Consider the following 21,606-nt stretch of genomic DNA (forward strand, 5'->3'; position numbering starts at 1 on the left):
TGCCATGTTTGAGAATCTGCTGAGGCCGGTTTGGCTCTGGCAGATCAGCACTGCTGCTGGGATGCAGTTTGCAGAGAGTAACTTTGAAGTAACTAGCCTCTGTCAACCTTAGATCGCTTTAAGCCTTTTGATACGTTTGGTTGCATGCAAACAAATCTTCCACGACTTCACTGGTCTGTGTGTCTACTACTCCCTTTTTTGTGGTGTTATCCATACTGTCCAAGCTTTTTTTACTATTTGCTAGTATAGCAGCTCCTCCAAGAATGGACTACGCTTTGACTGGATTTGTGCAACCTTAGATGCAAGATACTCCTTGAATGAAACTGGTTTTGGAGACACTTTTGGGTATTGACTTAACATACAATTTTCCTTTCCCTTAATATTTTTTTTTTTTTTTGTAAAGTACACACAAATCCACCACTAAACAATACTATATGTTCTTTTCTCTCTCTTTCCATCTCTTCAGTTACTTTTTATACCTTCTCTAAGTCTTGCATGTGCTTGCTAAGTTGTTCTTCCATCATTAGTGTCTTCTCCTTCATAGGACAGCCTTCTATAGCCTTTTTTCTTTTTATTTATTCTTTTTTTTTCTTATTTAGCGGATATCTGTTTCACTACATGGTCTTTTTTTTTTTTTTTTTTTTTTTTCTCATTTCCTTCCCGACACACATTGCAAGTCTCTCCTTCTCATGGATAGGCTACGATTATAATTTGAAGAATGGCTGATCTATGACTCTTTGGCTAGGACCAGGGAGGTAACCGTAAGGTCAGCTGTCTATTGCTGAGACATAGCTCAGTTTCTCAACATTTAAAGAGCACAAGAACTCTTATCTTCCTCAGCCAAAATCAACACCTGTACAGCAACTGGTAGATCCTGAAAAAATGAGGTGGAGATCACATATTTCTTAATATAATGGCTAATTAAGAATTATCTCATGTTATTGTGTTCTGAACAAAAATATAGGAAGTTTCCTAGGAAGTTTACAAGAAAGCAGAAATCTGGAGCGTGCTTTTGATCACACAAGGATGCACTTCTCTGGTTCAAAGTATTGTCTCCTTCACGATTGCTTCATCAGCTCTTGCAACTGAAGTCCGATATGCTTCACTTCTACAGGAAACCCATATAGTTATTTGTCAAAAATGGGCATGTAAGTGGGCAGATGAATCAGAAGATAAAAATATTTTAGTCAAATGAGACATGGTAACTGTGATCAATACTTTTTTTATTTATCATGAATGACTGAAAGACTGAAAGGTGACTGACTGTTAACGACTTGTGATGCAGATCCTTCAGGCATGTCACCACACCTTGAAACATGCGGCATTGAAAAAAATTAAAGTAAATTGTGATATTATCTCCTTCAGGTTTGAAGACAAAATTGAGTGTTTAAATCTGCACTTCATGTTTTTGCCTGAATTTCGTCTTCCATTGGAACCAATGTGATGTGATTTCAGGGAGGGCACTGAAAACACAGCAATGTAAAATCAGTAGTTGAAGTTTCAGCCAAGGTCAGCTGCTGTAATTAATGCTTATTATTACTGGCAGTGATGAATAATAAACAGAGATGGCTGAAAAATGCCGTTTTTTTAAAATCAGAAAATTAAATAATATTTTAACTGAAATGTTGAGTTTAAAAGGAAATTAAATCACAAGAAGTGTTCGGAAATGTCTCTCATAAAAAACTTTGTTTTTAAAAAACATCAGACCCAAAATGTTGTGCTAAAAGCCCTTCCTTCCTTCCTTCCTGCCTTCCTGCCTTCTTGCCTTCCTTCCTCCCTTCCTTCCTTCCTTCCTTCCTTCCCTCCCTCCTTTCCTTCCTTCCTTCCTTCCTTCCTTCCTTCCTTCCTTCCTTCCTTCCTTCCTTCCTTCCTTCCTTCCTTCCTTCCTTCCTTCCTTCCTTCCTTCCTTCCTTCCTTCCTTCCTTCCTTCCTTCCTTCCTTCCTTCCTTCCTTCCTTCCTTCCTTCCTTCCTTCCCTCCTTCCCTCCTTCCCTCCTTCCCTCCTTCCCTCCTTCCCTCCTTCCCTCCTTCCCTCCTTCCTTCCTTCCCTCCTTCCTTCCTTCCCTCCTTCCTTCCCTCCTTCCTTCCCTCCTTCCTTCCCTCCTTCCTTCCCTCCTTCCTTCCTTCCCTCCCTCCCTCCCTCCTTCCCTCCTTCCCTCCTTCCCTCCTTCCCTCCTTCCCTCCCTCCTTCCCTCCCTCCTTCCCTCCTTCCCTCCTTCCTTCCTCCTTCCCTCCTTCCTTCCTCCTTCCTTCCTTCCTTCCTTCCTTCCTTCCTTCCTTCCTTCCTTCCTTCCTTCCTTCCTTCCTTCCTTCCTTCCTTCCTTCCTTCCTTCCTCCCTCCCTCCCTCCCTCCCTCCCTCCCTCCATTCCTCCCTCCCTTCCTCCCTTCCTCCCTTCCTCCCTTCCTTCCTCCCTTCCTTCCTCCCTTCCTTCCTCCCTTCCTTTCTCCCTTCCTCCCTTCCTTCCTCCCTCCCTCCCTCCCTCCCTCCCTCCCTCCCTCCCTCCTTCCCTCCTTCCTTCCTTCCTTCTTTCCTTCCTTCCTTCCTTCCTTCCTTCCTTCCTTCCTTCCTTCCTTCCTTCCTTCCTTCCTTCCCTCCTTCCCTCCTTCCTTCCCTCCTTCCCTCCTTCCCTCCTTCCCTCCTTCCCTCCTTCCCTCCTTCCTTCCCTCCTTCCTTCCCTCCTTCCCTCCCTCCTTCCCTCCTTCCCTCCTTCCTTCCCTCCCTCCTTCCTTCCCTCCTTCCTTCCCTCCTTCCTTCCCTCCTTCCTTCCCTCCCTCCTTCCTTCCTTCCTTCCCTCCTTCCCTCCCTCCTTCCCTCCCTCCTTCCCTCCCTCCTTCCCTCCCTCCTTCCCTCCTTCCTTCCCTCCTTCCTTCCTTCCCTCCTTCCTTCCTTCCCTCCTTCCTTCCTTCCTTCCTTCCCTCCCTCTTTCCCTCCTTCCCTCCCTCTTTCCCTCCTTCCCTCCCTCTTTCCCTCCTTCCTTCTCTCCTTCCTTCTCTCCTTCCTCTGGTTAGATGTAAATCAGTTGTTTTTTTGACTAAGAAAGATTTTCTAATTAGGAGTGGATGGGCTTATTTCATTAAGGGTACAATCACAAAATTTCAACCATTCATGCTGGATTTTCAGGGCCCTGGGGGCCCTGGTGGGCCTCCCCGTCCCTGTCTGCATCTTCTGCTCGCCCCCCTCTCCCATTTTGCTCTGACCACGGGGCTTCCCCATCCACCCACAGCCCAGGACTTCATGTCAGCCCCCCGGTGTCATCAGCCCCTGCCCCAGCAATGTCAGTGCCACAGCAAGAATGGTCTCCAGCTGCCCACAGACCTGCCCTGATGGTCCATGGGAACTATAAGCAGGAATACTGCCATCTCTATCAAGCAGTGGGCATAGAAAAAGTGAGTCATCATCAGCAAGTAAAACACCTTAAGACAAATGAGAATAAGTCAACGAAATGTTGTAGATCAGTGCACAGTGAATGTCTGTGTGCATGTGTGTCTATTTATCTCTTGCACTTGCGTGGAAGGGGGAAGGAAGAGATAGTCCATACCAGAGTAATGCAGACTGTTTATTTTTTTTTAAATCTCCTTGCCTTTTTCCAAGGAAAATTCATAAGCATGAGTAACATTATCTCTCTCACACTTTCCTTGGTGCAAATGAGATGCTGCCCTCGTGCTGTTGTTTCTTGTTCTGTGTCGAGTCATGCAGTGTAGATACTTTATCCTGCCTGTCTCTGCTGTAAGACCACAGATCATGTTATCGCTTTACAAATATAGCATATTAGTACATCTGGAAGGCCAGTCACGCTGTGGGGTTCAAAGAGGTCTGGCTAGCCATGAACTATGCTGCTGCTATAAACAACCTCGGTGTCCCAAATTGAATAACCAGAGAGAACACTCGGGAGCTCTGGGCGTTCGTGTTCTTTAGTAGTAGGTAAGTGATAGTTCTGCTGATTATTGTGTTTCTTCAGATGTGTGGGGTCAAGGTGGGAAATGGCAGGGAAAGTGAGAAGTTGTCAACAGGTCTTCGTTGCTGCTACAGTGTTCTGGATTTTTAAATGCTAATGCATATGGGAAAAATAGCTGAAACATGGAGTGTTAGTCAAAAGTGATGTGTTTGCTGGATAACTTCAAAGATAGTAAGATTCATGCTACTTATAGTTCTTCTAAGTAGATTTACACCTGTGACAAATCCAGACTTTATAATTTAGGAAAGCTTTCAAGACTCACTCCATGACTCAGTTGTAATAAACCCATGCTATTACATCTCAAGGACGTAGGCTGGCATGAGAATGATTTTCAATAGAAAAATAGTTGGAGAGGTTGGTCATTTATCTTTGTTGTCTGTCAAAATTTTGAGTGGAATTTAAAAAGATATATAGAACTTCAGTTTCTACATGCCACTAACAGTTAATCTAACTGGTATAGGAAATCTAGCCTGCAAATTTTTTGTGAACAAAGCCTATAACTGGAAGTAAAATATTGTCATTATTGTTGTTGTTGTTGCTACCATATGCTGTCACTGATATGTTACTTTCTGTAGGCCAAAATGTACTGACCAGCTCTCTTACTTTCAATAGTAGTTAACTGAGCACCACTTCAAGGATCAGTGATGGATGATAATGCTCTTTAGCCAAAGAGGTAGATACAGTCAAAGAGATTTGTCCATTGTGCTGTTCTCAGACAGAAGGTGAAGGTGGAGAATATTCCAAGGAAGATGTCCAACTGTCTGTGCCGCATGTATCTCTGATCCACAGGCAAGAGAAGATTTTGTGGGAAAGGCTTAAGACACAGCTGTGGTGAGGGAAGCGAGCTGATAAAATACAGCTGACACCTCATGACTGTGTGGTGGGATTTGGATAATTTGAGCTAAAATAATTTGGCTGCTGGAGTACTTGAAAGTAGCATCTTCTCTTGCTTACCTAAATTGTCTGCCATATCTTCTTCAATCACAGAATTTGATGGTTAGAAACTGGCTATGAGCATTTTACTTATTATATGAGTAAAATGATTTTGTATCTAACTCTGGAGATAGAACTAAATGGCTTGACATAGGTTTTTGCTCTCCTCTGCAGTAGAGGGAGACGCAGATGATAGGATTGGATTCTTACATCAATGCATGGAAAATGGATCCCTGTGAACAAAAGGAAGTGATCAAAATTTTGAGGGTCTTTGGCTAGTCGCAATTAGGACAGGAAGTCTAAAATAACATTTATCCATATAGACAACTTCAGAGGTTGGACCCTGTACAGGAAAGGCAACAGTAGTACCCTCACATCTTGGGCATGGTCCAGGTCCATTAACCTTAAGACAAACGAGAATAAATCAACGAAATGTAGTTCTAAAAAACCGGATGTCATAAAACAGGTCTGAGAAATCTGATACTGTAATTTTATGCTCAGATCATCTAATTGCGTATGAGAGCCTCCATGTTTTGTTCAGTGGAAATGAGTGAGTCTTTGTATCAGTAATTAATTGTGGTTTCTCTAATCAGTTCTCAGCACATGCTGTAGCTTTCCCAGGACTCTCTTGTCTACTACTTAAGACAACTGTTTTCACCTGCTGACTAGAGTTACATCCATAGATTCAAACACCTTTAAAAATATGTAATACACTTGAGTGTTCCGTTTTTACTTTGGCAAGAAACAGCCTTAAGATACATACCCATTTCTAATACATCAACCCTCTGTCAATCTTATGGGAATTAAACCTCTCTTCAACAACACCCAGTGGAACAAAATAAAAAAAAAAAAAGAGAATGCATTTATGTCACAAACGTCAGTCCAGTGTTTCATTAGCTTAATAGTCAGTGGAAGAATCACTTTGAATAATTAGTCAGCTCACTGAAGTGCTAAGGGAATACATCTGTAATAAATACCCTCACACATGTAACATCTATCACGCTTGATGGCAAACATAGTGCTACGATGCTACAAGAGTTGAGGAAGTGTAAAGAATATTGTAATTCAGCTGCTAATTAATCCATAATTAAAGAACAAATTAATGAATAACCCTGTGAAAACTTGTCTAAAAACCAAGATCTGAAGACTGCAGTGATAAAGAGGAATCTTGTTTGTGAGACTGATTAATTTACATCTAGAATAGGAACTGATTAATGAAAACTGTCAGTAAGACATTGTGCTGCAGCACTGGACAAAGGGAAATACACACATAAATGTATGTTGAAACCAAACTCAGCCTTTACATACCTATATTCACATTACTTTTAAATTTTGTGATGTTCATAGTTATTTCCACCTGAAATACAATGAGTAGGTTAAGAAAAGACTTATCTGCTCTCTTAGCTGTGGTAAGTAAACACTGTAAAAGTTATTTATTTGTGTGTGAAGAGGCTAATGTCAGATTATGTTCTTAAGTGCCTCTTTGTGAAACAGCGAAAGCAGAAAACTCAAAAAGAACTTGATTCATCAGAGCATTCAAGATTAAACCCTGTGATATGCAAAGGCACTAATTTCTGAAATTAATTTCAGTGAAAGCTGGACTAATTAATAACTTGGAAGTGTCACTGTCTGTCTGTGTTTGTTTACCTAGGAGCCGGCTGGCTGAGACTGCACTCTTGAGAGAGCAGGAGGGAACATTTCGAACTCCCAAAACATCTGGGCTCACGTCCAGGTGTCAGGACTGCTTTCTCCAGCCGTGAAGCAGCTTGTCCCTTCCCTCTTCTATTTATTCCATGGTGCAGCTGCATTTGCTAGATGTCTGAGGACCCAGGCCTCCAGGTGGCATCCACTGTGATCCATAGCATTGCCCTGCCCATGTGCTTCCCAGGACCCAGCCATCACATGAATACATATATGATCTCAAACACAATCTATGTTGGATCACCAACTCAAACTCATTGTCAAATCTCTGCATCTGGCAAGTCTAGCGACAGATACACAAGCCAGACTAGCAGGGATGGTAATTCTCTGCTGGTGTATAACAACAAGAGGTTGTTACTGGCAACAAGACTAGGTAGGGAAGAGCAGCTTCCCACTTTGCAGCCTTCTTCCACTCCCCAGGTGACACAGGGAAACTCTAGCCCACTTGCAAGCTGTGCACAGTTAGGAGAATATAGTTGTATACTATAAGCATTGTCACAATTTCTATTGCTCTTTCAAACTCAGCATGTTTCTGTAATTTAATCTTTCCCTGATAACACAAAAAATGTTTTCAGTTGCCATCCAAATGTCAGGTTTCCTTTGAATTATTTAAAGACTTGTGAGATAAATGACTTGATCATTCTGAAGCACACTGTGAGTGAGCTAATTTCCTAAGAAATTATTTGCAAGATTGGTAGAAAATATGTTCACCCACATTTTCCCTTATGTAATCCTGCCAGTAATATTCATAAGACTGCAGAAGATCTCCCACAGTGATTATCTGAAAGAAAAAGGACCCAAGCAAACAAGGCTGTTAAACAAATCGAAAAAAACCCCGAAACATTAATAATTTGGTAATTCATGTGAAGCAGCAAAGGAAAGTACACACAGTGCTGTTATTGAGGGCAGCTAGGCCCCACATGAACTCAGGAGGGCTGTAAGAGAGACTAATATTGGCTGTATCTGTAGTATCAAAACTATGTTGGACATCTTCCAGACTCAAGGGAAGACACAGGTCTTGTTTTGCAGAATACACTGTGCACAGGCAAGTTGTCCAGCATTAACACTGATGCCAATTATGTTCAGAGGGGGCTAAACTGTAGTAGAATAAAGAAAATATAATTTTGACTTATGGCTGGCTGTATTCAACTCCATACAAGATAGAGACAACACTGGTAAACAGGTGAGAGCCGTAGAAAGGTTGGTACAATAAGTCATGGAAGGCCACACAGTTATCGTATCTAGGAACAATTTCCACCTGTTCACTACTTTCCTTTCCGAAAAAGACTTTGTCTTGTCCTATTTTTCTTGTAGTATGCTCCTCAGTATGTCTATACATTGATGTATCTCAGATGCTCAGATGAGTGCAGAAAGGCTGTAAACTATTAATTCAATGAAGCTGTTGATTTGAAGAGTACTTCTCTGTGGACAGCGTTCTGTCTGGAATTCAGTGTTACTTTTAGCTTATGTATCCTTAAACACTTTGCTTCTTGAAGATCAGTCAGACCATAGCATCTTGTGATGCTGTCACAGGTAACTGATATGAAACTCATTCAGTGTTAAACACTAGGAGCAGGCAAAAGGCAGTCCCATTGTAAAATTCAGTTGTCTGAGTGTTCCTCCATATCCCAGGATGGTTACACTTTCAGACATATTGCAAGTCATCATTTTCCCCTTTTCAATAAGCCCAGGGGAAAAAAAAAAGTAAAAAAAAGAGTCAAACACTTACACTGGGTACAGAGGCCAAGGGGAAACAAGTGGAAACGAATGCAAGTAAGTGGTCATGAGATCACTGGTGGTTGTCAGAGATTGTTGTGGAAACATTTGGCAGGTCTGTGGCAATGCTGCAAACATGGGGTGGAGAGATCAGTAGCTGAAGGGAACAAGGGCATTTAAGAGGCAGCATACTAAATCCTTCCAGTTTTACTGGTGGGTCAACATGGTCTGAATTATGCATATCTTTGTAGCAACAAGATGAACAACAATAAATAAAAAAGATAGACATTACAAGGCAGATATCTTCTTTTTCATTCTGTAGTTTTTCAACACCTTACAAAATAGATTCTGGTCTAGAGCTTCTGAGTATTCCTACTATTTAAAGAAGAAAGTCTTAAGTAGATGCTAGAGAACTATCTGCATACCTTTAGGTGAATTTACACAATAGAGAAAAAACATAAATGATAAAGTAAAAATAAACCAGGCAAATTCTTCAGCAGATACTTTTTCTAACAATAATCTTTGGCATTAACGTTGTGTAATTTAAATGAAAACATGAGTACCACCACTAAGATTTTGCTTTTTTGTGACCTACCCCTACAAACGCTTAAGTGTGTTAATATCCTTACACACAAAAGGACTTTTTTTGATTTTAATAGCCTTATTGATATATGCAGTTAAATAAACACTATTTTTGAAAGATTATAAAGGAACAGTGTTTTCTTCTTTTTAAGACCCGAAATCCCATGGGAGTTTCTGTAAAGGCATTTGTTCTGTTCTATTCGTATAAAGATAGCTCATGGCAATCAGAGGCCTAAACCCAAATATTGATAGTAAAAGAGTGCTTTTATGTGATCAAGTGCTTCTTCTTATCTCAGCTGGCCCATAGAGGTGGTGGATTATTAAATTCACCTGGAAAGAAGTAAATATGGGTTTCAGTGTTGAGATGGACTTGGTAGTAGGAGAAGGCTGAGAGTGTTGCTGAGGAGAAGGGTTTGGTAAGGTGCTTGCACAGGGCCCTGGAATGCTGAAACTGAGAAAAGTTTGTAGGTCATAATATCTGGGACAGAAAATACAGCCCTAACATGAGAAATATGAATTTGTGTTTTAGAATATAGAGAGGAGAACTGCTAGTTATAAGCATTTTTGTGAGACCCTTGTTGATGAGAATTGGAACAAAGTTGCAGATGACCTAGCCTGCTATTTGAGGAAGAGAAAATTGCAAAGACCATGCTATTAGAAGGATTTTTTTTTTTCAAACAGAAGTGTTATTTTTTTCTTCTTGCCTTTCTTAAGAAACTTATAAAGAGAGGGAAGGAGTGAAGCAAAGCGAAACTTCTTTCTGCCATTAGTACAATTTCCTCTGATTAGAAAATCTATTATCACTTTGCCAAATAATGCAAATTCTTAGTGTCAAAAAGCTACTTTTTATTTTAAAATTAATGACTTATAATATGTTACTGAAAAATATTGCCTTAAATATAATGTGTAGCTGCTTATGAAGGGAAAACCTTGCAGTCATTAAAAAAAGAAACGTGCCAGCTTTCTTCCTGGGCTAACCATCTTTCTAAAGATAAGAAATCAGACTGACTCCCCAGTAAGTTACCTTTTAAGGATATTGATTAAGGCCTTGTAGATTACTTCTTGGGAGGTGTAAATGGCTAGGGATAAGATTATTTGCTTCCACAGACACACACAGAAATATTTTTCTCCAGAAGCAACCCTCTTGTAAATGACATCTTTGCTTTCTCTTTATGTTCCTGAATGCCTTTTGCCTTGGAAAGCACTGTGCTTTCATTATCATACATTACCAAAGAGCCTTGCTTATGTGATCTATCTCACTAATAACTCATAAGACTGAATGAATGGTATAACCATGCATCATCTAAGAAAGGTGTGCTGATGATCTACAACATAGTTTAAATGTAGATATTACCCAAGGAAGACAGCATTGAGCTGAGAACTCAGCATAGTTTTGAAGTAGGGTCTTGTCAATGCAGGTGATGGTTGCTTTTGTGGTCAGGACTTGTCCTTAATGAAACCAAGGTTACCAATTTCTTGGGTGAGAAATAGTTTAAGTTTTTTGTCTTTTACATAATGACATATTAGTGGGTTGAGTAATCCTCACAAGTATGACCAAATCTTGTCCTTAATTAGCACGTGTAAGTATGAGGTGTGAAAAGAGCAATGCTAAATTACAAAAGGATGGGGAAATTGGAAGAGGAAGGGGGCTGAAGTATGTGTAGATTTGGGTGAATAACTATATGACTGTTTTGAGCAGGACAGCTGGACTAGGTGACCTCCAAAGGCCTTTTCCAGCCTCTCTGCTTTTGTGATTTCCGATAACGGGTAGAATGTTAATAGTGATTACCTGTGAAGAGCCTAACTATGGGGGGAACATAGGTGTGGAATGCCAGCTGAAGGGAAGAAGTTAGAAGTCTATAATGAGGCATTTATCTACCCAAATGTTAACTTCCCAGCTATGAGTAATAAACCATAGCTTTGGGTTTTCTTGTGCAGGCCTAATGTGATGATTGGAAGAAAGCAACTGCTCTATGTGAATTGAACTTGTATAGCCTTCAGTATTTCAAGAAATGGAAATTATTACAGGTACTTGCTTCTTCTGTCACACATTCTTGCATCCTGAAGCACCCACTCTTAGGATCAGATAAATGTAGTTTCTGCCAGCTTGCCCATTTTTTTTTTTCCCCCCAATATCTCATCATCAGGAAAATGCTTGCATCTGAACTTTTGGAAGTACACATTCTGCCATCATGCTTGATGCTTCATGCACATTTTTTTGACTAGAATATGGGATAAAGCAACAGCCCTGTGAAGGCTAGGTGACCTTTTGGAGTTGTAGACAAAGTTTCATGTTTGTCCTGATAAATATTTCTAAAGCCTTAGCCATGCCATGACCTGATCAGGATTTCTGGTTTTACTCCTTCTGAATAAATTAGTCCTGAGGATTCATGGTGGACAACTCTCACCTCCCAGAAATGCTCCTCCTCTGCTTGAAGAAAAACCCTGACACATTGCAGCCTAGTTGAATACGTGGGTAAAAGCTGCACAAACTTTCCCACCCTGAGTGTCTAATAAATCAGTGTCTCAATAAAGAACAAATGAGTTAACCTGGGAGACTGGAAGGTGGAGAACAAGTCAAGGAAATAGAGTACTTTCACATTTTATTCAGACTTTGTGTTGATTAAGGCCATCTAGTTCCAACAGAGGTCAAGTGTCCAGCTGCCACTTCACTGTCAGCTCCTGCAATAGCCCTTCTACCAAAACCCACTGCTATGAATTGGTCTATTAAAATGAATTAGATCCTGCATAGTGACTGCTGATCTCTGCAGCTACTGTGAGGGAGAAGTCCTTGTCACTGGTTTCTTGATTTTGACAGTGGAGGAGAATGTTTGATTTTATGTGGTAAAGAGTTTCCTCTAAATTATTAGTGAATACATTTTAGAAGGGTGCAACTGATTATAGATAAGCCTTTCCACAGAGAATAAGGTCACCATTCTCATTACACTGCTATTAATGGGGTTTTGACTCAGCTGTCGTCAGCAGTCGGTTCCAGATAGGTTGGGAACTATTTTTGCCTGATTGTTAGTGCTCGTAAAGATAAGCAATGAGAGCAGCTTTATGAACAGAAAAGATAGCAGTTTATATAAACATTTAAGATACAGAAGACTATGTCACACAAAAATATTGGTTTCTGACTGGTCTTTGTGCCAGTACTTGGAGGTATTTGTAAGGACATTTCTCACTGAGGTGACAAATAAGTGGACATATACGAACCTTTCCTCTTGGTGTACCTATGCATAATCCTTTCAAGTCTGTGCTGCGCATTTTCCAGGGGACATGAGGTTGTTTTGCTGGCTCAGAAAGAAATTATTCCTTTATGTGTTGCATATTACAGAGAGAAGTACAGGTGAAAGGGGGTGAAAGACAAAAGGGACAGTTATGAAGTTACAAGAGGAAAAATACAGAGGGGTGAATAAATTCCCCTTCCTCCTTGGTATTATAACAGAAGGACAGAAAACAAATAGCCTCAGTTGAAGCAAGTAGAGCTTGGAAAAAATGACCACAATAAAGTCTGAGCAAAAAGTAATAGATACAAGCTCGAAAACACCAAGTAAAGGAAGGGGTAGATTGCTTTTGAAATGATCAGCAGATGGTCCAGCAAAGTTTTCTTCTTTCTTTTTTTTTTTTTTTTTAAGCTTATGAGTAGTATCATAAATGTGGTATCTAATGAAACCTCAAGTGAAGTTTAAATAACTGATTTTCCTTTTCTCTGCTTTTATCTTGGTAGAAACAATTGCTTTTAAGAGGCTTTGAACTTCTGTTTTCTTCTGTTTTATAAGACTTGTTTCCAGTGGTTCAGCAAACCGTATTATAAAGAAGTAAGCATGACAGAAGTGCTCTCTAGACAACCTAGCTGCATTTCATGAAAACCAATGTATTTTGATGATTGTACCTTCACCAGTGACTCCAAGTAAGCGAGTACAGTCTTACCTATTTTATCAAGATTTGTATCTGTACTTGCATTAGTATTTTAGTAGGTGATTTGTTTCCTTTTTTGGTACCGAGCTGTTGCTAGAGTTTAGTAAGGAAAACCATGTTGCCAGTCACGCTGTGTTTCACAAGATGTGAATCTGAAGAATCTGAAGTCTTCATCTCTTGCGGTTGTTAAAGATACTAGAGGGTGGTTTTTTTTTTTTTTTTTTTTTTTTTTTTTCCCTCAAGTAGAAGAAAGGTAGTGTTCATATTAGGTAGAATCAAGCATCATGCCTACTAAAGGGAGTGAGAGCTTTGTCACAGACTTCGATAGGGATGAAGTTCCTGCAAGAAATTTCTGTGATTTTAACGGAATATGGACAGCTTGGTGAGTTAGGGTGCGGCTCAGCTCAGTTCTTATCTGCACAAGACCTAATGCATTGATACCAAGCTGTTGATTGTTGGAAGGTAATTCTAGACATACTAATAAGTGGCAACCATGTGTTCACAAACCCTTCAACTTACCTCTGCCTTAGGTAAATTTTCGCTGCATATTACAGGGCTGGTCTTTCAATGTCTTTCACAGATAAGCACTTTCTTATGCAAACACTGGAAATTCCCAAATTCTGCTGGAACAGGGCAGCTTGGGTGCCTAAAGATCAAAACATGAGAACCTAGGATTAAGTGCTTCTGCATGATTTACAATGAATAGCCTTCAGAACCACTTGTTTTAATATTACTTGCATAAACTGTAAAAATACAAAGTCTTTAAAGTTATTTTCATCAGTCTTACTTAATCAAATTAGTATTTCTTTGCCTTGGAAAGGAAAAAGTGTAAGTAGTAAAAAAAATTCAACATTTGGCTGTTACCGTAGATTTTACGTAGAAGTCAGTTGTATGCTACATTGATTACTGCCAACACAAAAACCTAAGACAAATTAGGTAAGATGGAAAGCATACTATGTTAATATTTCTTATGACTTCAGATTTCCCTCCCCCAGATTATTTTAATGAAACTTGATCACTAAGTTCCTTATTTTGCTCATTATGTCTCTCCTGAAGTGTTCACGATGGCTTGTTCTTGCAGGAGAAGCTTAATGTCAACAGTATGGGGCATCAGGTGATAATATTTGACTTTTCTGTCATAAGAGGACTGTGGGAAACTCGAGTCAAGAAGCACAAAGAACGTCAGAAGAAAGAGAAAGAAAGATTAGAAAAAAGCTCATTGGAGAAGTAAGCCAACTTTTCTGCTGTTGATTTTAACTGAATTCATTATTATTTTCCACTAATGTTGTCATATACTAAGCGTTATCAGATGGTTCACATTTTACTTTTTTGGGTTTGATTTCAATGATTTTTCACCTCCTTTCTTCACATGGTTGTAAGGGAAATTCAGCACAAACTGTGTTTATATTTCATTAGTCCCTGCTCTTTCCTATGTAGATTGTGATTTACTAATGATGTATTTTATTGTTTACTGTGTAGACTTAATTTGAAGAGAAAAAACCACATTTCATACCTTTCTATTGCCTATATGCTATATAAAAGTACGGCTTTTTACTATGGAATTAATGAAAACATGTTCATAAAATTAAGTATTAAAAATACTTTAAGTATTTTTTGTTGAGTTAACAGAAGAAATTAAATGAATTAAATAAATGGACATATATGATTACTTCTGAATAGGAGAGAGAGTACAGAAGAGAAGAACCATCAAAGGATGTTTTTATTGTTCAAATATTAAAGAAATCTTTTATTATAATGCTTACATCCACTAATCATGTTATTGTTTCTATCATATTTAACTTATGGTTTCTTTAAGCAATATTTTGGTTTCTTTGTGTTCATTCCCATTAGAGACAGTGACATATTATACTGTGCTGGCAATGTTGGACACATATGATTTATAATTTTTCTCCTCTGAGAACAGAACAAAACAACAAAAATCACCTTCTGTTTTTAAAATAAAATGCACAGGGTTAAACAGTGTTTAAGAGCATCATTGCATTGAACATCACATGAAAGTGTGGTGTTTTGGCTGTCACAGGAGACCATTGCTTACAGATTATGACTGCCAGTGCAGCTGCACTGACAACAGAGAAGCTGGACTAAGACAAGACCAGGGTAGTATTATACAAAGTCTGACTGCCCTTTCTGCAAGACCTTTCTCTTCAAAACATCTATAGATGCAGTCTTGGCTCTCTTATCTGTCCCCAAAGCCTGCATTAAAGCCCATAATCCTAACAAAAATGAAAAAAAAAAAAAAAAAAAAAAAAGAAAAGAAAAATGAAGCTTGTCCTTCAGATTAAATTCTCTACCAAAAACAAGCTTTCTTTTTGGTATGAGTGAATGACTGAAAAGAATTGCTTTTGTGAGTGTTACCCTTACAGGTGAAAGGATTTGGGATGAAACTAGATCAAACCTTATTTCTGCCATGGACACTATGTTAAGAAGTGGCTTTGTGCAATTCTAATGAAGATAATACAGACAAATGTCTATTTTACCGCTGTCTATGTCAGCTAGTAGCTCTTGGGCTGCCATTGTAGTCTTCTTCATAAAAAGAATATTATGACTAGGAATCCACACCTGTAGCTGCTAACAGTGCATGCAGTCATTTTCAGAATTGATGAAAGGGCACTCCCAACGTGGATCTAAATGACAACATCTGTCTGCCATATTTTCTTTGATTTTTGGTTTTCTGTGGTGCAGAAGATCTGAGTTGACTACTATGCAAACCAGAGGTGTCAGGCATGGGTAGCTTCTGTATGAAAGAGGGAAATAGGGTAACCTTATGTGGTAGCTATTTTTAGCTCCCATGTGTTTTGTCAGTAAGATACATTAAGCCCGATTTCTCACTGTGACTTGTGTTTTCCATAAAAACCATATACTCTCCCTGCTGTTCCTGCCTGTATTGCCTGTCTCTAGCTACCCCTCCATCAGAAACAGTGGAGCTTGACCACCTTTGCTGCTCCTTTCCACTAATGAGGTCCAAAGTCATCCTGTTATCTTCCTGCACCAACTGGAGATGGGGACTTTGGGACACGATGCATATGTTCCAAGTGCACGTTCAGCATTCACAAAGGACTTTTGTTTTTCTTTCTTTAGGTTGCAATTTGTATATGGTATTTATTTCTGCTGCATTTCTTCATGCAATCAGATATCAGATTGTTTTCCAGTTAATCCTCCTTCTTTTAGAACTCCTGGAAAAAAAGAAGGAAATAGAGCAAACTTTGTTTCCTGACATGAGTGATCAGAATTTCACCCATTGAAATAAATGGAAAAGTTCATGTTCGTTATTTTGATTCAGGCCTTGCAGAATAAAGGCAAAGTCACAAAAATATTGATAGTAAAATTAAAATGTCAGTTCAAATAAAAATCTTGTTTCATAAGATATGTAGTGAACAGTGGCCTTTAGGTCCTAAAGATCAGATCACAAGTTACTTATTAGATGCTTTTCAGTGCTTCCAAAGTTTGAATGCAAAACAGGACACTATTTTTCTTGTTGACAGGGTGAAATTATAGATAAAATTGTAATTATAATTAAATATTTAATATAAATTATGTTTTCCTGTAGCAATATATTGCATTATTTCAGGGAGTTCCATGTGTTAGTAGATTCATATATATTACTCAGAGATCAAAATATTACCACTACTGGGTAGGTGCACTGAAATCAATGTTAGTCTTTACTGTCAAGCCACAATAAGAAAGTATTCTGGAAATAGTTTTAACCCAAAATGATAATTCCAAAAAGACAGTCAAATAAAGCAGTTTCCCAAATTGAGGACAGAGTTGTAACATTTAAGATTCTAGATATTTACTTTTGGCAGCAGCCAGAGTGAATTCCCAAGTAGGACTGAAATTAATAGAGTTTCTCTGCAAATATGCCCATGTAACAGATGAGTTTGGAATCTGGCCTGCTGAGGCTGCTTTGCTTTTTTATTTTTTTAAACAAAATCTGTTTTTTCTCCAAGAGGTTACAATCCACTAATGCCCTTGAGGTTGTGCAGTTCCTTATCAGTCTTGTTGCTCTGTAAAATGACCTGATAATATGTAAAGAAATGTAGTATTTATTATTTGAGGAAAACCTCCCAATTAACCTCTAGAGAACTTTGCTTGCCTTGGGGCAAGGTAATTTAGTTCATGCAGAGTCAGTAAGTAGTCACATGTAAGATATATTTCTGTTTTGACTGAAGAATTTCTAAGAGGAAAGCCTCACAAACAAATGCAAAGTTTGAACTGTGTTTGCATTAATGGTGAGGTCTTGTAAAGATTTGGAGAATTTACAGGTCTAGAACAGAGGCTTAAGCAGCTGGCCAGTGAAAGCTGATTCTGAAGAACAGTCTACTGAGAATATTGTGAGAGTCTCATATCTGTCTCTCTGAGATACTGGTATCAGATCACTTTGGTTGGAGTTAAATCAATCCTCTGTTTTCCCTTTTGTGGGACAGTACAAGTACACCAGTTTAAGGAACCTCTGCTTCTAGGGCGAACATATAAACCAGCAACTGAGTATAAAAGAAAAATAAATAGTACAGTGTTGTGCAGGAGTAATTTCATTTTACTTCATGCCCTTAATACCATCAGACAAACCCTTTCTAAATCTCTCATAGGATATAAAACACAAACTGCTACAAAAAATGTGCACTGCTTCATGGTTATCTACTTATTTATGAAAGACCATGTTATAGAAAGAAGTTTGTGTTTATAGCACTGTTGTATATTTAATCTTCTAGATTCTGTTAGTGGAGAGCAATCTTATATTGTCCCCTGAAATTCTGAATGCAGTCAGACTAACTTGATGTGGCATGATGATTTTCTGCGTTAATTTTTCCTTTTCTACTTGTCCTTTTTTTTTTTTTGGAAAGGAAATGAGAGTGAAAGCTTACAGTTAGGGTTTTTGTTGTTGTTGTTTGTTTGTGTGGGTTTTTTGTTTGTTTGTTTGTTTGTTTTTGTTTGTTTTTTAAGGATTACAACAGGTTTGTCTTCTGTGTGAAAAGTAAGTATTGTAAAAATGGAAGGCTGGCAAATTAGGCATTCAAATGAGGAAATGACAGAGCTGTTTGCCCAGATTAGCTATCTAAATCTTTGCTGTGAAATGGCACAGCCTATTCTGTCCACCCATCAAACACACAGAAGAGGTAACAGTTTGTTCAGCCATCTCTCCTTGTGTGTCTTTTTTTCCAAAAATTTCCTCTCAAGGTCTGGCTAGCTAAGTGCGCATGCATTATTCTTCTGAGCTGTGCACTTCCTGAATGTTAAAAGTAAAAAGAAATCTTTCACTCTACAGGCAGACACTGACTTTTTTCCCTGAGAGGTTATGTGTTTGTTTAATAAAATAGTTTTGTCTCTATCTTTGCCAAACTTCAGTGTTATCACTCTATTTGTACCTGAACTAAGATTTTGTTTGAGATGTTTATCTGTATCTTCCCATTCAATATCCAATTCAGAAATTTTTCTAAGCAAGACCAAATCTCAAGCTGTGAGTCCTTAGCCCTAAACACAAATTATAAGCAACAAGTTGGGAGTATATCTGCAGCACTAATAACCACTTAATTTATTTCCCACTGTTCTTGGGCACTTGTGCATACAGACCTTGCATCCAATATAATGCACGCAGATGGGTTGAAAGATAAAAGCTGCTGGTCAGCCGCAATCCTTTACAACCCATGGAAGAGCCTGGCAAAGAGACTGAATTTAAATCAATTCAATTGAATCTGAAGCAAATCTTACTTGTCTATCAGGAATATTAGTCTGGGCTAAGCTCCAGTTTAACTGTACTGCTCTGATAAAAATTCCATAGGATTATTTAATGTTCCTGTATGGTTAGTGATTCTGACTTAAACATCATCCAGGAGGGCAAAACTGGTGTCACCATGTAGTGTGCTGGTTACTTCTTCCATCCTGATTTAGAGGAAACAGTGCCATCTAATGAAACTTCGTTTCTCTACCTAAGAAGAATAGCTTTTCCTCAAGACCTGTTAATCAGACATTGAGCAGTGGGTAGCTGTAGAAGGAAGAACCATTCAAAGAAACGCAGCTACTCCTTGTTTACTGGGATGGCTCTGGAACCCTTACTAATGCAAACTTTTTGTTTTCCAAGCTGGTCACTCCTTTGAAGGGTCCAATCATTTAATTTATTCCACAGTAATTCTTTGCATCAGGTTTATTAGATTTGAGATTTTGTTGGAGACTCTCAAATGCCAAAGAATGAACTCCCATATTCTCAAAAGAAAATATTTATAATAAAAATTATAATTTTATGTTGTTAAATATCTTTGCTGCAGATGTACTCCAACAGTGAAGTAATATTTGCGGAGTAATTACCTGAAGAAATGTTCAGCACTAATCAAAATGTAAATACTTGAATATTCCATTTCCCTGCTGATCCTTTTTCATATCTGCAATGCATTGTCCTGAAAACTTACTGGAAACCAAACACCTATTGAGAAATAGCTTGCCAGAATTAACCTTTCCTCTACATAATTTCCAGTCTGCTTCAGTGGCAGGTGTGTAAGTTATGAAACATAACTTTTTTTTTTTTTTTTTTTTTTGACAAACATAAACAGCATGCAATCAGCCTTTAAAAAAATTAGGTTGAAATACTGGAGTAGATAGCCAAGTTGGAACCTTGGATCTCATCTGGGTCCTATGGCCAGAAAAAAGACTTTTATTTTTTTTTACATTCATACTCCCACTTAAACTAGGCTTGACCTGACTAAAACCTACTTCTTGAATGTTGAAAATGGTAGTTGTTTCTTTAATCTGACTGCAAATGTTTGATCAAGCTCTAGAGGAAGATCAAACTATTTTGTTTCTGAATAGCAACAAAAAGACAAACCTCAGGAAGGCTGTGATTTTACAATCAACTCATTTTTTTTGTCGTATGTGAAAATGTGTTTCTGGAATATCAGGAGCCTTTAAAATGCCAAGACCAGAAATTTTATTTCTCTAAAACTATATTAGTGTATTTAAAGGCTTGTTCTATTTCTGTGACTTTTTTTTTTCTGTTTGCTACACTGGTTTAGATGCCTTTCCTGAAGGCTTATGCAATAGCCTCCAGATGTAACAAGCATGGTGGCAACTATTTTATTTGAGGATTGTCACCAAAGAAAGAACTTAAAGTCATCTTTATTTTCATAAAGATCCTTTAAGAAGTATCATCATGTCAATTTTTTGCCTATGACAGAGCTGAGTGACAACCACATAGCTGAATAAATCCTTTTGGTTTGATCTCAACTGTAACCTGCAAATTACAACTTTGTAATCTTTACTTAATGACACACACTGGGTTAATGTGAGTCACACCTCCAGGCCAGGAATGCTCATATTGAATTCATTTAGTTAGTGTGTACCCCAAGAGTAGAAGTAAGGGTTGTAAATTGTTAGACCTGCTGCCCTTGGGATATATTACGTTTTTCTTCTGAGATGTACTGTACAAAATTATGCATGTTTGTTGCTCCATTATTAATTCACTTTCCATCTGTTCAAAATATGCTTGTACATAGTGACTGTAAGTGGACATTCTTTAAAAGCTTAACAGAGCTTGTTGTGATCATTTAATGTATGAGTAAAGAAGAAATTTACCACAGGATTTTCACATCATTGCGTGATATCCATGTTGCATTTCCAAGCAGGTTCAAGTTTTAATGCCTATCTTTCTTCTGATCTCAATATTTAACTGATTGATTTGGTAAATTGAGATTTTTGTTACAATGTTATGTTATGTTATGTTATGTTATGTTATGTTGTTATGTTATGTTACGTTACGTTATGTTACGTTATGTTATGTTATATGTTATGTTTTGCTAATAATGTGTCATGACCTCCTGAGGTTTGTGTTTTGTACATGTTATCAGTAAAGTGCCAGAGGACAGTTTATTCTTTCATCTTTAAGGTAGCTCCCTTCTTGCAGTCTTCCCTCTTCCTTGTTGTGAGAGAGTAACATTTTAGATCTGAGCTCTCTGCTTTGGTATTCCTGGGGTCTACCTGGCACAGTCAGCACTGAGGTGTAATAAAGCAGCACAGTGCCTTGCTTTTTATTGAGAGTTAGACTTTTTGACCTTGTATTTCTCTTTGTTAAGTTTCTAATGTTCCTAGAATTTATACTGCGAGGAACAAGACATTTTTTGTACGTGAGTAAAGAACGATGAATATAAAAAAAGCATCTTAGGGGCAAGCTTTTTCAGTGCACTGAATTATGCAGTGAGATCAAACATTTATTGCTTTGGTAGAAAATGAAGGAATTTCATGGAAATGAGAGGGCAGTAATGCAGAATTAAGCTTCACAGAGGGACAGAAAAGCTGTAAGTACAGGACTGGAGGAATCTATGAGAAACTGCAGTACAGTGGTGTGAAGTAAAACTAGGATTATTTAGAATATTTTAGAAAAAAAGAATGCCAGGGTTTTGGTCCTTTTTAATTCCTGCCTTTTAATGGTTCAGATCCTTTTGTTGCTGTCTTCCTCTGGGATTCAATTTTTTTTTTTTTTCTTTCCTTGCTCCTGCCTGCTTCAACTCCTACCCATGTCTCACAGTAATACAGAGCTTTTGTAGATAATTAGCTATGCTCACTAGTAGGCAAGTTTTTAGAAGAAGTTTAGTAGGTGGTTTTGGCCTATTTATTTTTTTTTTTTTGATATATATATATTTTTTATAGTATATGAAAATGTTATTTTATAGCTTTTCTTAGTGATCTCTTGCTACTGCATTGTCTGCTCTCTCTTGTGCTGGTAGTCTATGGCATTCAAATGACAGATTGAATAAGCAAGATCAACACTAAAAATTGACTTGGCTCATGTGTC

General features: G+C 38.3%; 1 protein-coding gene across 2 annotated transcripts in view; it reads left to right on the top strand.

Annotated features, from left to right (window-relative positions):
- The first annotated feature begins 3,799 nt into the window (after positions 1-3,799).
- LRRC2 (leucine rich repeat containing 2) overlaps positions 3,800-21,606 on the top strand; it is a 72,447-nt gene continuing 54,640 nt past the window's right edge. The window contains exons 1-3 of one of the 2 annotated variants that reach the window (XM_065860947.2): positions 3,808-3,922; positions 12,671-12,801; positions 13,891-14,036. In XM_065860947.2, coding sequence (XP_065717019.1) covers positions 13,912-14,036 — 125 coding nt within the window. In that variant the 5' untranslated portion in view covers positions 3,808-3,922; positions 12,671-12,801; positions 13,891-13,911. Of the gene's footprint in view, positions 3,923-12,670; positions 12,802-13,890; positions 14,037-21,606 lie in introns of both variants that reach the window. The other variant, XM_065860946.2, reaches the window with a different exon arrangement.

Source organism: Patagioenas fasciata, chromosome Z (genome assembly GCF_037038585.1).
Source record: "Patagioenas fasciata isolate bPatFas1 chromosome Z, bPatFas1.hap1, whole genome shotgun sequence".
Classification (NCBI taxonomy): Eukaryota; Metazoa; Chordata; class Aves; order Columbiformes; family Columbidae; genus Patagioenas; species Patagioenas fasciata.